General features: G+C 37.7%; 2 protein-coding genes across 2 annotated transcripts; both read left to right on the top strand.

Moving 5' to 3' along the window:
* The first annotated feature begins 1,738 nt into the window (after nucleotides 1-1,738).
* LOC118470683 (protein TBATA-like) lies at nucleotides 1,739-10,634 on the top strand. The gene is made up of 8 exons (XM_055004325.1): nucleotides 1,739-1,786; nucleotides 2,050-2,262; nucleotides 4,702-4,872; nucleotides 4,993-5,081; nucleotides 5,418-5,567; nucleotides 5,886-5,967; nucleotides 7,872-8,040; nucleotides 8,132-10,634. The coding sequence occupies exons 3-8, from the start codon at nucleotides 4,725-4,727 to the stop codon at nucleotides 8,409-8,411; spliced, it is 918 nt and encodes a 305-aa protein (XP_054860300.1). The 5' UTR covers nucleotides 1,739-1,786; nucleotides 2,050-2,262; nucleotides 4,702-4,724; the 3' UTR covers nucleotides 8,412-10,634.
* A 2,044-nt stretch (nucleotides 10,635-12,678) lies between these two features.
* LOC111572060 (DNA repair endonuclease XPF-like) lies at nucleotides 12,679-17,361 on the top strand. The gene is made up of 6 exons (XM_055004352.1): nucleotides 12,679-13,076; nucleotides 14,852-15,032; nucleotides 15,269-15,464; nucleotides 15,573-15,778; nucleotides 15,896-16,103; nucleotides 16,201-17,361. Exons 1-5 carry the CDS (start codon nucleotides 12,900-12,902, stop codon nucleotides 16,042-16,044), a joined length of 909 nt encoding a protein of 302 aa, XP_054860327.1. The 5' UTR covers nucleotides 12,679-12,899; the 3' UTR covers nucleotides 16,045-16,103; nucleotides 16,201-17,361.
* Nucleotides 17,362-17,774: the final 413 nt, after the last annotated feature.

Genomic DNA, 17,774 nt, shown 5'->3' on the forward strand with positions numbered 1-17,774 from the left:
AAAGCTGCATTAGTTTTACAAAGCTCTGACTCCTCCATCTGATCACTTTGAAGACAAACACATGAAGAACATGCAGACTGTTGAACCTTTTTCATCAACTCATCATTACTCTCCTTTTTCTACATCACCATTTCCTCAAACTGAGCCGGATCCTGAGTCAGGTTCTGTGTTAAATCCACATTCAACCTCTTTATTCTTTATCTTACTCCATTCTTCCTGAAAAAGAGCAATGATCTTAAGTTTCTCATCTGTGTTCTTAGCTCTGACTAATGACTGAATTCCTGCTACACTGACCACCATAAATGCATGAAATTTAACTTTACCTGTGAATGCATCACACTTACATTCAGATTGTTCTTTATGAAAATTATTAATTGATTTCACATTTGAACAACGACTCACCTGATTTGGACTGATGACAACCCATGGTTAATTTCTTTCACTCAACAATACACATTCATAGATAAGTGTAATATGACTGTACAATAATGTAGAGAGATATGGGCAACAGCAACAAAGAGATATTTGCAATAGAATCATGTGTAAATGTTAATTAATTAGTGGTTGGTAGCTGCCTCAACATCTCAACTTCTGTCTGTTATGTCCACTAAGTGTTATCATTTTATATATGTGTGTGTATATATATGTGTGTGTGTGTATATATATATTTATATATATATATATTTTTGTTGTTCAGTTATGGTCTTATGATGTTCCCTAATTTTGATCTGCCAGTGAGACTTTACACAGAAATTAACTGTATGACTACAACCTACTGTATTTACATGAAAATGTACATTCATACAAATTGTACCATTTCAAAAACAAATGAAGAAATGAAATGAAATGCACACACACAGAAACAAAACCACAATGAAGACAAACAGCAGGCACATAGCCATCACTCTCAACTGCATCTAAACTCTTATGGGTGTCAATTTTCAATTATGATCAGGGAAAATTTCAGTTTGAGCTCTAAACAGCTTGTTTCAGTGTATGTCACTTTAAATATAACTGCTGTCCACACACACTTCAGGAAGAAAACTCTCTCTGCATCTATGATCAACCACGCAGAGCAAAACAGTTGACCAACCAGCACACTGCTGAGCCATGAATCAGTGCAAGATCAGGGCTTTCAGTCACTCCTAACTTTCTCTCTGAACAATTATTTTACCTTATAAATAATTGCTGAATTCATTGGCCATATGTTCATGTTAACTCATCACTGCACTGGGGTTGTTAGATAACATTGCAGTCATAAAATCAGTGTTTTAACTAAACAGAACAGCAGTTTGAAAACTTGCCAGTGAACTTTTTCACACTTTTCCACAGTCTGACAACAGAAAAACTGAATAATAGCTAAATAAAAACAGATTTATCAGGAACTGGACTGCATTAAAATGCATATATGCATGAGCAGAGGAGAAGCTAACATCTGCAGATAGTTTTTAGGGTTAAAAATTTCAATTCAAACACATTTTTCTGGTAAGACATTGTTTTTTTTCTCTTGTTCCTCCACATAGAACTACAGCCAGATAAAACTACATGTGTGGTCGGGTGCAGTGTCTCTTCTCTCTGCATTAATTTCATTTTTCTGCTGTTCATACAATACATAATTATAGAATATTATACAATAGGTAAATCGCACTTGCTTTGCACATCCACTCTAAACTCCTGACTGAGTGTGCCAGTACACAGATGCCATTGTTTAGTTGAGGTTTCTTAGCAACCAAAGCAACACAAACATTGAGTACCAGAAGTTTGGAGCTGCACCCTATTTTCAGAGGTAAAGTGGTCCTTCAATCTTATTTTCTCAAAATGTGTTTACCTGATGCATTTCTTTCCAATCAGACACAAAACACACATTACTTGTTCTTGAAGTTTAGTTCATGAAGTCAGAGTTGTGTGCACCAGGGTAGTTGATAAGTTCTCAGGTGTTTAGTTTTTAGCAACTTTGAAACAAAAAACTACTACTATAATAAGGTTTTGGTGTTTCTGTCACATCATATCAAAAGAGCTTTTCACTTCTTCTTTCTCCTTCTGATTTAGACAAAACTACCATTCATCACTCAGATACGTTTACAGCACCAGACTCCCAGGGAACGACAGGAGAAAGGAGCCACAATCAAATAAATCAAGACCCATTCAACACTGAATTTACCAAGACACTGACAAAAAGCAGCCCACGCTTTGGGGCCTTGAGTCACCACTCATTCTTCTCCCGGCACAACCCTCATCCACACCAGGTGACACATATTCAAGGTAGGCAGAACAAGGTCTCTAAACTAACTCCTTTCCTTTCCTTTCCTTTCCTTTCCTTTCCTTTCCTTTCCTTTCCTTTCCTTTCCTTTCCTTTCCTTTCCTTTCCTTTCCTTTCCTTTCCTTTCCTCTAAACAACTTTCAAATAATTATATGCATTTTTTAGAGCTGTGTTTAATTGTTACCACTCATTATCATGATCATTACTGGATGGAGAAATGAGCAATTATTGATCACCATAATTGACTCTCTATTCAACACAAATTAAAAAACAGATTATTTCTGACACCTGCCTGCGTTTCCATTCAGAGGGAACTGTAGAGAATTTTCACCTGACACTGCAGTCTCCCTGAGCACTTTAGCATCTATTGATTGATTATTGATTTCATATTGACTAATTGGTTTGGTTAACAACCAAAAATGCACTTTATGGTTTCTTTCGTAGATCAGCATCGACTGAAAGTTTAATAAACAAGCTTAGAAACAGCATCTGATTCAAGCTGAACCTTGATTTCCTTCTTTGTTCAGAGAGGTTTGGAACATGATTTAAATTTCTATTTATTGTCATTATTTTCATCATTTTTGATTCATTAAAAAAAAAGAAAGAAGCACAAAAACAAATCTTACATAAAAAAGTAAAAATGAAACACTAATGTTTTGTGGACATGTTTATATCAAGATATCATTTGCAGATTGTTTTAATCATGACAAAAAGTACCTTTTGTCCTGTTTTGACTCAGGCTTGCTGATTTTCAATCTGTTCTACTAAACAAAACAGCAGTGTTTTGAGCTAAATGCTAACATGGCCTGCATGTAAATACTAAAAACAAAGCACAGCTGAAGCTGACGGCAGGATAATTAGTTTTGCAACAATGGTCAAAAACCTCAAAAAATAGAGAACAGTCTATTTGGCCCAATGGCTTTGTAAGATGAAAGTAAACCAGTTGCATAAAACACTTAACAGCTGAAAAATACATCAAATATTGAAGTGATTTCAGGAGTGCATAGAGTGACAGACAAAACAACAACTAGCTGTGATAATGTGCAGATGGAGAGGAGGAGGATAAAACGTTCAGCAGCTGGGAGAAAGAGTGACAGAACTGCAATGATTTAAAAGAATCTGCAGCCTGATTGAGTCGTGGATAGATTATTGGATGGGAGCAGAGACATCAAGATTGAGAGTGAAGTGTTTTGGCTGCATGGGAAAATGGAATTGATGGAAAGACTAATGCAGCAGGAAAAGCTCATATTCATGAGGGAACAGATCTTCCTTATTAAACACATGTATAAGCTCCTTTTCAATAACAACCCAAAATTTCAGTCTTCTGGTGAAGCTACAGGAAAGATCAGGGATACCATGCATTGTTATATAAAAATGTTCACAATTGTTTTCAAAATTGCATTGGAAATCAAGCTTTTTACCTTGTAAACATGTCTATAGTGTTGTGTATATGCTGGAAGGCAAATCATGAATTAAATTAGCAGTCGACACCATGGCTGAGCATTTCCATCCTAAAATCACAGAATCTCTGGAAAGATTAGGCTTCCAGAGTCTCATACAGAACAAACCTAAGGAACCAATCCTCAATTTCTTGGTCAAACATGTATGGATAAATTTACTCCAGTATTACTACTTGCCATTATGTAGTGCAGAGTAGTTTTGTGGTGTTCAAGCTGAGTTGTAGGTGAGCTGCAGTGCTTGGGCTGCAGTGAGTGGCTGTGGGTGGGTGGGTGCAAAAAAACGCAGGGATTTCATAGATTGGCACATTCTAGAAGAAGCAACAGGGTATACTTACTTCTGAGCCATTATATGCAGGGATTACTTTCTGGGAGAAAAATTCTAAACATGTAAAGTTGATGGACAGAGATGAGCTTTTAGACTTGTTAGCAGATGCTAAGACAATTCATGCTGCTTGAACAGCTTCCTATTACATTAAAAACTGTTCTGTTAATATGTTCATGTGATAATTTTGCATGTGCAGCTTATTCTGATTCCCCCAAGTAGGGTTTTCTCTTTGCAGCTGCCAAGCACTTTGAGGCTTTGCGTAAAATTTCTACCACTGGAAAGTCTCACACCCACATTTTCAGGTGGTGATGATTTGAAAATCCATTAAATAACAAGATAAATGAGACCATTCACCCTGACAGCGTCCATGCCTGAGATTAGTAATAATTCACAAGTTACATACACTTCAAATGAAATATTTCATGGCCTGCTCTTTGGGCACCTGTATTACCAATATCTTCCATGAAAGAGACGACTGCTTTATTGGTAGAAGAGTCACTTTTCTCCTTGATGTGGCCGTGAAGTTGCTGCATTTAGTCTCAGCAGGGAATCTAATGGCTGTAGTTCTTCAGGGTACAGGTTTGATTGTCCCTTACTTCTGAAGTACTTTATCTTCTGTTTGCATAGTCATTACCAAGCTGCTCTCCCATCCACAGGACTCAATGGCAGGCCAATTTGCATGGTACGAGATGACTGGTGTGTCACCTCATCATTATTTCCTCATCCACTTCTCAAGAGCCACGTCCTCAGGAAATCACCCGGGCCCGCTTTTACCTTCCCACTCACTCAAAACCTCCATGCAGTCAGCGGAAACAATAACAAATCAGGTGAGGTTTAAGTGCGTACAGGGCACCTAAATTTTCTCATTATTTTTCTGAAGCTGAGCCATGAAAGAATGTAATTTAGATTTAGAATAATGAGAGTCATTTCCCATATTTATTTCGCAGCACTGTTTTCAGAAGCCTGGAGGGATGAACTTAAAGAACTTGTTGCAAAAGTCAATCTGTCTTTTCGAGCACAATTGGGAAAAAATGAGGTATGTATATTGCTGTTATCCAGATAACGACACACTTTTTGCCTAGCTACTGTTTTTGCCTGAAGCTACAACATACCTCTTTGCACTAAAATTTCAGTATAATAGTATAATATGCCCTTTTCTAGCAGTAGAGATCACCTGAAGTGGAATTTTTAATTGTAATATGGCAAAAGAAGCTTTTGGCATGCAGAAACATTGTATACAGTTTGCCCAATTCTAGCTATAAAGTGCTTGACAAAACAAAAGAATCAAGCTGCTAGCATGGCAGTGTTCTATGTATGGCTCCTCCTAGCCCCTGTAGATATTAAACTGGATGCATGTATCGATATATTCCAGGACCAACCTGAGGATGAATTTGTGCACCAAAAGACTCAGTATTCAGCTGATACTGGGAGAATCATCCCTCCATCCAGCAAGTCTTACCTGCACAGATTTCATTCCCAGCACCTAAAGTATCCTCAACCCTTCCAGGATCAAGAACTCACGGTGACTCACAGCTCCACTCATCTTGAGTTCCTTTGTAATCGTCAAAAAGTGGCATTTTGGGGTAGTTTGGCGTTGAAATGAAGCACAGCTAAGTAATATTTTATCTCAGTAAAGAAGGGTTTAAAAGCAGATTTCCAAAGTCACAGAAATAATTCAGAGAGCAAAGCTTTTGGTCTAAAGTTACACTTGTTAAAAAATAGCCTTCGACGCAGCTTTGTCACAGAGAACCACGGGAGATTAATGAGGCGCTTGATGTAAGTTGTGAAGTTTTTGTGGATTGTGAGCTAATGCTGTGATGGTCTGCTGCTCTGGTGTCAGGTTTTGGAGCTGCTCTGTCAGATCCTGCAGACAGACTCGCTGTCCACAGTGCAGCAGTGGCTTCTGCTTGCAGGCCAAAGAGGTAAAACACGTCATTCCACATGGACAGCCAAGTTATAAATACCACCAACTCTCACTTACATTTGGAGTCTCCAGACTAATGCTTTCTATTGCAGGAGCCTTTCAAAGTCTGCTTCCACCCACAAATGGTATAATATATGACACATTACAAGCCAATGGCAGTGAATTTATATCAACTAGGCATTTCTCAGATGGTTGGCAAATGGTCAGAATGAGTTTGCTGCTCAGATCTTGCCCTACTTTACATTTAAAAAAAGACATTTCTGTACACTGGCTTTGGGTTTTACATGCTAAATATTTTTCTAATATCAATTCTTTAATGAATACTGCAATTTAATTCCTTTTTAAGTTTCTATCGGCATATAGCTTACTAAAGGTTATTCATCAGATGTTTTGCAAACTGGTGTGGTTAAGGTTTTGCTTTATACGGTCAAAAAAGAATCAGAATTTTTACTGTGTCACCTGCCGACTGCTGTAGAGAATCTGATGTTCACCCCAGTTATGACAGACAAGTTAATAAAACTATGGACAAATACCCATAATTACACTCTAAATGCCCTATACATATCAATTCTTAATGTTTAGTCAGTTTCATTAAATTATTTGAACATTGTATGAGTTCAAATATATAAAAACAGCATAAATTATAAAATTAGGGTTCAAAGAAGTATCACCTGCAGCTTCGTTATAAATTTGTAGTTTCCAGACTGACTTATACAGTCTGACACTGTGCACTTTTCCCACACACTCAAGATTTATCAAATGGCACATTAAACATTAGTGACAATTAATTTATATCAATAGAGGGGTTTGTAGGCCCACAGCATACATATTTTTGGCAGTTATTTGGTCACGTTGAAAATGCAAAATGGATAAAAATCTGTTTTGTGGCTCAAATTTTACACTAATGCTCATTACTGTACCCTGTTCTTCAGTCTAACATGCTTAATAGCCTTCTGTTGTCAATTTATTGAATAGATTTCCTATTTAATGTTTTCTCTTCTCTACTTATTATATTGCCACATACGCTTCTATATGTTATTCATGGCTCTTCATTCAGTGTCTTGCATCACTTGTGGCCATGTGCCTGAATTATACCATAAAGAAAATAATCAGACTGTTTTATTTTTTACTTTGCCTCCTGCAGACCACTGATAGTTAATAATAATAGTAAATAATAATAGATAGTAGTTAATAATTTACAAAAGCATCTAGAAATACCCATAACTCCATTGTAAATGTCCTCTGCAGACGGCTGCAATCCAAACTGAAATAGTCATTCTTAGATATTGTTAAAAATAGATTCTTATCAATACATATCTCTCTCAAAGTATGAAAATTGAGTAGTTGGTAGGTCGTGTCAACCACAGCCCAGAGGCAATGCTCTTAAATCCAGCAAAAGAGGGACATTACTTTCTGCACAGCGCTGATTATTCACTACAGGGCATTTAACATGCGACTGATTGTGTGCAATACTTTTTTAGGTAATGACTGATCTTATTGACAACAGAGATCTCAGAAACTTGTCAATCAGATGTGGTACCAGTGGCATTATAGCTCATAGTAATGGATCTCTCTTATTATAATTCTTTGGCTTTTAATTCACTTGGTGAGCCACGGCCGTATAATATTGCCTTGAATCGATTAAAAAAAGCTGTGCCCACTTTCTTCTTCTTCTTTTTGGTGCATCTTGTGAATATGAACCTCATCTGTGCTAATTATTGATACTGAAATATTTTTTTTAATGATGAATGCATTTAAGGACTCCAGTTAAAAAGGTTTTCTGTTCTGTATTGAATTACTGCAACTCATAGAGCTCTCTGAGTGAACCACTGAAAGCTTATATTTTCCTGTATTACTGTGATAACTCTTCTGCTGGTGTTATGTGATTCAACACACCCTCAGAGAAGGACCTTGTGATGGGGATGCTCAGACGAGCTCTGGACGCCGTCGACCTCTCAGGCCGTCGTAACCAGCGAACCTTCCAGCAGCTCCAGGCTTTTCATCCAGGTGCATCTCCACCAGCGTACAGTCCATCATTTGACCAGCCGTGGAGAAAACCCTGGAGAACGAGGTCAGAGCGATGACTCACATTTTCGTCAGTTTTCTCTGCTGGCAAATATTTCAAGTTTGACATCTTTAATCTTGTTTATTTTCCTCCACAGCTCATACAAAGCGAATCCGAATTCCGGCGATGACAAACCAGGTAACTCAACACTTCCTCTGTTCCTTGTGTGCCTCAGTTTGCTGTTTATTATGAACACAACATTTTTTGCTCCTTCTTTTATTGCCATGATTGAGTATTTTTTTATGCAGTTGCCTCTTATGTGCATCCTTGGATTAAGTAACATCGCTCTGTCTTATACGATACAATCAATTTTAAGTTTGACGTTTTTTAGCATCAATCTTTTTGATGAAACCAGAGGAAACCCTGAGAATCAATAAAATCCTTCAGCCAGCTCCTCTTTTGAAATGTTCATTGTCTTCCTGTCAAATTTTCTTGATTGATTTGTCCATTGTATTTTTTTTCTTAAAGGGTGTAGACTATGCAGTTTCACAATAATCACAAAACAGTCAGAGCAGTGGTCCTGCAGTCTTTCTCACTGCGCAATATCTGTCTGTATCGTATCTGCATGGATAATAATGTACAATGTAGACAAAATGCTGCCTCTTTTGCATTATACAGTATGTCATTGATTCAATGATCTGTATCTATGATAATATGTAGCTGCAGAAAAAGAGCACTTTTCTGATCTAGTGCAAGTAAGAACTAAACATTCACAAAACAACTGCTGATTGCATAATGAGTTTCCATTCTTTTCAGAGTAGAGCAGGTGGCAAATGTAAAAGTGCTGTCCCTATAGGAATCTGACTGGAGTGTCTCTTTGCAGAGAGGATTGGAGATGCAGAGGTCCTTGAAATCCATGCAGGACCTCAGGATCATCCTCAGAATCCTGCACTTCAGAGTGCATAAAGTCGTTTTGACTGTGCTGATAACTGCAGTATGATAATTTTGTTTATTGCTCCCATGATCACAGGTTATTCTTAGCATGTTTGCTTTATACCTCGATATTTCTGTGTGCACATGCTGCTTTCATCAGAGGACTTCACCAGATTGCTTTTCATTTGCACTTCATTAACACCATATATTGTAGCTGTAATAGTGTTGCCCCATGCTGCGGATGATGTCATATTATCTATCAGCTGTCTGACGTAGTCTGGCACCATATTAGGCAACGTTGTATGAACTGTTGCTTGATGTGAATTAAAATTTCAAATTGGATTTTTAAAAATGATTTTGTGCACCTAAACATGATCTAATCGAACTAAAAATGCCAAAATCAAAGTAGAAATGCATATTGCATTATAACATTGTTGACTTTGTTTCCAGACAGAAAGTTATAAGTTGCAATGCATTTAGCAACACAGTGTCACTTAGGATGCTAAATGGTGCACCTGGAATAGCAAACCTACCTTGCTAAATGCACATAGATCTGCAGCAGGACAGATGATCTTATTTCCTTTGAAAAATATGAAGTCCAAAAGTATAATTAACATGATTTTAAGTAGAGACTTCTCTTGAGAAATGTGAACTTGAATTCATGCATAAAGCATGGCACACATTAGCATAATTCTGTATGATGGAGGAACCTTTTTCCCTTCCTTACTCTGTGTCCCTTCTGTTGTGGATAAAATGCTGAATGTCTTCAGTAATGCCTGTACAGTACAGGAGCACAGCTGTGAACAGAAGTTTACATACACTCTGAAAGACAATGTAGATCATGACAGCCTTGAGTTTCCCATGACTCCTACAACTCTTAATTTTCTAGAATGGAATGACTGAAACACACGCATCACAAAAAGCAATCGGGCATTTTGGGGTTTTCACTGATATGGCTAAGTCTGCTGAGTCAAAAATATACATACAGCAATTCTAATTTTGGATTCAGTGTTCCTTTGCCCATTTTGTTTTTACCTCAGTTTGTTATACTTGCAAACAACTGATTGCACAGTTGATTTTGTAATCTGAAACATCTTTGAAATGGCTCCAAGTGACTTTCCTCACTTGTTGAAGTCGAGATTTGTTGTTTCATATCTGTACTCTGCTCCTTCGACTTTGAGTCTATCAAATGGGTTGTAATTAAGTTGACTCGGGGAAGCAGCTGTAGTCAGTCATAATCACTCATGAAAATTTAAGAGGCCATGGCACTTTCAATTGATTCCCACAGCTTTCTACATCACTAGAACTGATAATTCAAGTAGCTGTATGTATATTTTTGACCCAGCAGATTTTGTCATCGTTCCAGAAGACCTATAATATATCTTTGAATGAACCAAAATGTATGATTGTTATTTGTGACAAAGATGCATGTGTTTCAAGGTCTTTACAAGTGAATGTAAACTTTTGTTCACGATTATTTATGACATTGCAGATCAGGTTACATTCAGCCAGATATTATCAAGATTAGACCTCTTCATGTAGCTGACTCAGATTTCCCAGTCAGCACATGAAGGACAGAAGGACAGAGGGACAGAGGGACAGAAGGACAGAAGGACAGAGGGACAGAAGGACAGAAGGACAGAGGGACAGAGGGACAGAAGGACAGAGGGACAGAGGGACAGAGGGACAGAAGGACAGAGGGACAGAGGGACAGAAGGACAGAGGGACAGAGGGACAGAAGGACAGAGGGACAGAGGGACAGAGGGACAGAAGGACAGAGGGACAGAAGGACAGAGGGACAGAGGGACAGAAGGACAGAAGGACAGAAGGACAGAGGGACAGAGGGACAGAAGGACAGAAGGACAGAAGGACAGAGGGACAGAGGGACAGAAGGACAGAAGGACAGAAGGACAGAGGGACAGAGGGACAGAAGGACAGAGGGACAGAGGGACAGAAGGACAGAAGGACAGAAGGACAGAGGGACAGAAGGACAGAGGGACAGAAGGACAGAGGGACAGAGGGACAGAAGGACAGAGGGACAGAGGGACAGAAGGACAGAAGGACAGAGGGACAGAGGGACAGAGGGACAGAAGGACAGAAGGACAGAGGGACAGAAGGACAGAGGGACCGAGGGACAGAGGGACAGAAGGACAGAAGGACAGAGGGACCGAGGCCACGAGACGACGACACCCAGAGACGACCAACAGCCATGAGTGGAGGAACAGGAAGGATGTTAAGGAGCGTGGAGGAGCAGGATGCACTGCTAATTTAAATGGGCTTTAGTCAGAAGATGACAGATACTGCATGTTTACAGAAGACTTTAGTACATAGCTATGTCTGCATCTCTGACTAAAGGAAGGTGCTATAAATCTAGACTGCTGGGTGACTTCCCATGATGCACCTCTCCTCTTTGGAGAAAGAGGAAACTTTGGATTTGTTGGGTTTCACTGTTCTTAACCTGATTATATGAGGTTCCTGGAGTTGACATATGTAGTAAACTGGTAGAATATAATTAAAATGTAATGTGACTGAACTGAATATCAGACTGAACACATTTCATTTAAACATGTTGGGGACAAGTTCATTCTTTGTTTGACCTGATCGAACTTGAAAAGAGACAAACACCAAAACAAGAAAACTGCATCTGTTTGTTCAGGAGTTTAACATCATCAACCTTTCCTTTGATATTAGATTTCAGAGAAACACATTTTATGGCTGGGAAATTATATTAGGCTGAAACAATGTATTTAAAACTGAAAAATATCTGTGATGTTGTTCTAAAACTACAGCATTTGAATCAAGAACTGGTTATTTGTAACTTGGGATAAACACAAAGGAGAGTATTTACTGAATACACAAATGTTGCATCCCATAGTATTAACACACTGAGCTCATTTCTAGTGGTTGTTTTCTGAGATTACCAAAGTATAGTAGATAATGAAATAATACAAATAAAACTAATAACCAGTTTATTCACCATTTTTGCAGAGTTTACATGAACTTCTTAACAGCTGAAAATTTTTCTGAAAAACTTTTTTCTCATCAGTTTTGTCTGAAATGACTTTTTTTGAGAGAGAGAAATGAAAGAGAAAAAACAGAATCATCTATGCAGAATTCCTGTTTATGTATTTTTACACATCATTTCCAAAATGAAAGTCTTTTAATTTACTTATTTCAAATGTCACTAAGTCTGTATCATCACAAAGTAACTGCTTTTGTTTATTGAAAGAACGTAGTTTGTGTTGATTTAACAGAATTCTTGCTGACAAAGAAAAAACACTGTGGTAAGCTGTATGACACAAGGAGGCTGCATGCCTTGATGTAAAAAGATAACTAGACTGGAAACATCAATGCAGATTTTATACCAGCACATCTTAAATAAGAACCAGAGTCAAATATCTTTAATCACATAAATCATCTGGATGTAGAGGTTGCTTAAATTTCACGAATATATGTACATATCTCTGCATTTAGAAAAAAAGTGTTTAGCTGTTTAACTGCCTGTATATTCCAGCATATTTTTGTTTTAAAAAGTATAAACTATGAATTGCAGACATGTAGCGTAAATAACAATGTATTGTTCAGGTTTGGTTGTTTTCAAAAGAATGCACTGAATTTGCTAAAATAAGAAATCCTATGTTGATATTTTTGTTGATTACTTTTGTAGACAAGATATGATACTTACAGAGATAGTAGAGTCGCTTAGCCAGCCCTGTTCTGTAGTAAATAAAGACAGATTCAGAATAACTGCTAAGATCCTCCCTGTCACTTGATGGCGCTGTGGGCCCTGAACGCACCACTCACTGTCTCTCACTCCACGTTTGTTTTTAGCGTCACCGCAGGAAGTTCGGTTTCAAAACACTGAACAACAGGCAGAAGAGCAGCTGCTGTACATCACAAAGACTTACTTTACATTCAGCTAACAGTAATTCTTGGCAGTAAGTGGCAGTTTGGTGATTTCATTATCTTGTGGACCTTTAGCTGTTTCCAAAATGGCGGGACCGCGGCTGGAGTTTGAGACCGAGATGTTCCTGAGCCTCTTCGGCTGTGACGGGCTGCTGGTGGTGGCTGAGGGGATGGGGGTCGACCGCATCCTGCTGCAGTTCATGCGGGTTTACTCGGAGCAGGGCAGCCTGGTCCTCCTGCTCAACACAACCACACCTGAACAGGTAAGCTTAGCTTAGCATGCTACACATTACCTGTGAACGCCTCACCCGTTGCTAGGTGGTAGGTGCTAGCAAGGTGGCTAATATGGACAACAGTCGTAAAAAAGCAGCCTTTTTTCGCTGTTATCCTGACGTTTCGGTCTTATTTTGCCTTCTCTGTATCCTGCCTTATAACCAATTCAGTAGTTTTTACAACTTGACAGTGATTTAAAGGACCAGTTCAACTTATATAATGCAGTTTCCCACCTAGCAAAAGTGATTGCAGCCCCTTGATTGTATCTGAAATGGTGGTGTTGCACCAGAATTGCCTGGTTTCGTTCACTGGGCCTGTAATTTAAAGTTTATGGCTTATATGGTAGTTGCAAAAGAGATCACTCCTTTATATATATATGTGTGTACATATGTATATTTAAAACACTTCTACAACGTAAATGTAAACATGTAGCCTAAACTTAAAAAATAGTACGCTATTATTATTTATACTTATTTTGAATATCAGGGCTGATTACATCAAAAAAACTGCAACACTTCTTGGTCACAGTTATGCAGTTAAGACAAAGTTTCACAAAGATAAACTTTTGCTGTCACCACAGCTATAAAATTATGTGTATTTGGACGCTCTGACCATTTGGTCCAGATAAAAGCAGCTGTAGACGTGTGTAATCTGGATGATACAGCTTTAATTGTCAGTTTTGGGCAGATGATCAGTTTTTGGCACAACACCTGTTATTTGTTCAAAGACACTGTGGCTAAAAATAATATCCAACAACAACCTGACATGTTCCTACCAGTAATTTACATAACTGAAGCAACAGAGCATCAGTGCTGTCCTGTTTGTCACTAACACTGCTGTAATACACCTCATCTTAGCTGCCTCTTTGTGTTTAACATTTTTTTAACCAGGTGTAACTTTTAAAATTCATTCATGAAGGAATGACACTGTACCAAAATGCACTGAGTTGTTCTTGTATTCATAAAGCATTTTGTATTTTAAGTGTCTCAGATACTCTTTGGATTGCTGGTCAGTACTAGAGACCTCCATTAATGAGAAGACAGTCATTATTTTTACATCTCTGCTGTTTAGTGTTTACTGACCCTATCCTTTAGGAGAACCTAATTTAGTATTTTATTGACTTTTAAGCTACTGACATTATTGTTTTTGACCCACTGTAACTGTCTAGATGTTTTTTTTTACCATTAGTCTTTTAGGATTTGTCATAACAGAACTGTGTAGGCGACCTAAACGCTACACTAGGCAAGAAGTTTTGCATGATTCTGCGGTTTCAACATTGTGAATTGTATTTCTTCTCAATGTGCAAAGTTGTGTAAAACAGGAAAATCAAGATTTCTTTTTACCTTGTTAACAAGTCTGTTTGCTATTTTTATGAGATGGAAGACATATGATGTAAGAAGTGATTAGCCAGTGGCATGACTGAACTACTATTTCTAAGTTGAAACAATTTATAGGGTGCAGCTTTCTGGATCATTGCTTCTCTTCAGGATCAGTTTTCATTTCAGACGTTTATGACTGGATTGCTCTAATAGTACAACTTTCTATTGTTTAGCAGAAAATACTTTGTTCCAGCCACAGTGAGTGAGAAGAGATGGTTGAAAAACAAACAGGGACTACATAGATCTACTCATTCTAGAGGAAACAACAGTGTAGAGTTACATCTGAGCCATTTTGAGCCATGAAGGGATTATTTTCATTTAAAATAACAATAAATGACTGGAGAACACGTTATCAACATAGTTTCTTTCTCATCTTTCTTTCTCAGGAGTATTTCACGGAGCAGTTGAGAGTGGAGGGAGTCACCCACCTGCCGAGGACGGTCACCAGTGATGTCCAGAGCGCTGAGCGTTATAATGTTTACACTGAGGGAGGGGTGCTGTTTGTCACCAGCAGAATCCTGGTGGTGGACTTCCTCACTGACCGCATCCCTGCTCATCTTATATCAGGTCAGAAAATGAGAGCCATGTTTGTTTTCTTTCATATTCTTCATCATTAGCAGTTATTAGTCTCAATTATCTTTCTATATTTGCTGGTGTATTTGCATGTTATAGTAGCTGCATACATGCTTTATCATCTCACTTTATTTTAAAACAGTACAAAACCACAACACAAAGAAGTTGTGTTAGTTTAACCTTTTAAAATGCATGCAGTATTTACAGCCTTTTGATCCACCCCCCTCTAGGTATCCTGGTGTATCGCGCCCATAAAATAATTGAGTCCTGCCAAGAAGCCTTCATCCTTTGTCTGTTCAGACAGAAGAACAAGACGGGCTTCATTAAGGCCTTCACTGACAAGGCCACAGCTTTCTCCTCAGGCTTCTGCCAAGTAGAGCGTGTGATGAGAAACCTCTTCGTCAAGAAGCTGTACTTGTGGCCCAGGTACGATGAGCTTATTCCATGGTGGACATTTTCTTTAACACATTGTATTTTATTAATAAAATACCTTGTTGATAATCTATGAAGGAGGTGAATGTTCTTTCTTTAAAGTTCTGTTTGTTTCACTCCCATCCAGACTATCCGTCACTACCTGGACCCCCTGTGGCATCAGCTAGGAGCAAAGACCAAGGCTCTGGTTCAGGACCTGAAGGTGCTGAGGGTCCTCCTGCTCTACCTCACCCAGTACGACTGTGTCACCTTCTTCAATTTGCTCGAGTCTCTGCGCTCCAGCCAGAAGAACTTTGGCTCCAATTCAGGTAAACTAGATGTACTTAGTTGCTCTCAGTGTCTGATCGAGGGAAAATTCCTGCTTCATTTTTGTAATCTATTGATTGTTTCTGTGTTTGATTGCTTGTGTCTGTTGTGACTTTCAGGTTGGCTGTTCCTGGACTCCAGTACCTCCATGTTTGTGAACGCTAGGAGCAGAGTGTACCGTGTTCCTGAGAGCAAAAAGAAACTCAAAGTTGGAGCAGAAGCTGAGAAACAGAAGCCAGGGTGTATTTCCTCATCTATGGAGGCTTAACAGAAGAACAGAAGTACTGCACTGTCTAAGGAAAAGAAAGCGTTTGAACATCTCATTAGGTTAGAACCATTTCTTTCCTCTCAAACCCCTTGGTACTAATATCTACTTAGTTGAAGTGCTGGCCTCTCATTGGTGTTTATGTGTGTTTTTCTTTAGGGAAAATGCTACTATGGTCATTCCAGAGGAGAGAGAAGGATGAGAAGACACCAACCTAGATCTTGCTAGAAACTTAGAACCTGCCAATGCCACTGCCAACACCTGCAAAGCAGGTATGCCTATTTAATTCAGTTTCTAAATGTCTGTATGGGTCATTCCACCTCAATTTACCAATTTAAAAGAAAAGTTCACATCTGACCATCTTCAATTTGACTGATTTTTTGTTAAGTGGTGGGTTGAGTTGACCATATGTACAATCCAGGCTCACAGGTAACATTAATTTTTGAGTTTATGCCAGATTTATTTTTACAGATGATTTTCTGCAGTATTTAAAGAAAAAATTGTATAAATAAGTCTTGTAACAACACAACTGTTGCTGTAATACCTTGTTGATAACCTATAAAGGAGGTGAATGTTCTACGTCATAGTATATACTGCAGAAAAATGTAATTCCATGTTTTTTTGTACACAAGACAGTGTAACTTTGTCATCCCCACTGTCAACAGTATGTTTGCCTATGTTTTCCATGTATAATTTTGCAGGATACTAGCCTCAATTTTTCAATTAGTCAAGCAATTTGGTATAATATATAATACTGTAGGGTCCAAATCCTAACATTTGGATTAGTCTGGTAAGTTAATATAAAAATAACATTGTCATCTTTAATAAAGGTATTAAAATTAAAAGAAAATGAAAACAGAATTATTATTTAAATATACTGAACCCAAACCCCAGAAGGCCAGTAAATGAAGCTGTTCAGACAAAACCTAATGATATAAAAAACAAAAAATACAAAATATGTGTACTTATGTATATGAATATATATGTTGAGATGTGTGATTTGTTTGTTTATTTATTTTATATATGTCTTTCTTTTTTTTTCTGATTATGTTTTATATTATGAATGGAATGAAGTGGAACTAGTAAATATATGGAAATGGTGGAATGATGACTATCAATGCTGATTATGATTATGTGAATATAGCTAACATTACCGAATTAAAATGTAAGGAATAATTGTATCTTCAATTACTGGGGAGTGGACTCGATAAGTTCTTTGAAGTTATATTTCGCTCCCTTTGAGAAACAATGTATTGATTTTCCTCAGAATTGCTTTATATGCTTATGTTTATGTTTAACTCAATAAAGAATTGTATTGTATTGTATGCAACATACATTCAGGCAAAAATACACTTTGGATGAAAATTACTCATGAATAGTAATATAAAATATCATATTGTAGGGTGTTAACACTGACATTTGAATTAGTCTGCCACATTTTTATTATATATAATATTGTAGGACCTGAACTTTAATATTTAAATCAATCATAATTTTATATAACAAAAAACTTTGTAGGGTCTTAACTTTAATATTTAAATCAGTCAGGTGCTGTATAACACATTCATTTGTTTTTGTTTTGGAAACTTTTTTGATTATACAAGATGTCTCATTTAACAACAAATCTAATTCACATTACAGAAACAATGCTTATTTTTGTGTTTAAATCTACTCAAATAAAATAAAAGGCAAAACATTTGCAAAACTGTGACAAAAGTGTTGTATTTAAACAG

The sequence above is a fragment of the Amphiprion ocellaris genome, chromosome 18 (assembly GCF_022539595.1).
Source record: "Amphiprion ocellaris isolate individual 3 ecotype Okinawa chromosome 18, ASM2253959v1, whole genome shotgun sequence".
Lineage (NCBI taxonomy): Eukaryota > Metazoa > Chordata > Actinopteri > Pomacentridae > Amphiprion > Amphiprion ocellaris.

Bases quoted from the DNA above. Each gene is read 5' to 3' on its own strand.
- LOC111572060 (XM_055004352.1), top strand. From the start codon at position 12,900: ATGGCGGGACCGCGGCTGGAGTTTGAGACCGAGATGTTCCTGAGCCTC. The intron at 15,033-15,268 runs GTCAGAAAATGA...ACCCCCCTCTAG, and splicing joins CCCTGCTCATCTTATATCAG to GTATCCTGGTGTATCGCGCC. The intron at 15,465-15,572 runs GTACGATGAGCT...CTTTCTTTAAAG, and splicing joins AAGCTGTACTTGTGGCCCAG to TTCTGTTTGTTTCACTCCCA.
- LOC118470683 (XM_055004325.1), top strand. From the start codon at position 4,725: ATGGTACGAGATGACTGGTGTGTCACCTCATCATTATTTCCTCATCCA. The intron at 5,968-7,871 runs GTAAAACACGTC...ACACACCCTCAG, and splicing joins TCTGCTTGCAGGCCAAAGAG to AGAAGGACCTTGTGATGGGG. The intron at 8,041-8,131 runs GTCAGAGCGATG...TTTCCTCCACAG, and splicing joins AGAAAACCCTGGAGAACGAG to CTCATACAAAGCGAATCCGA.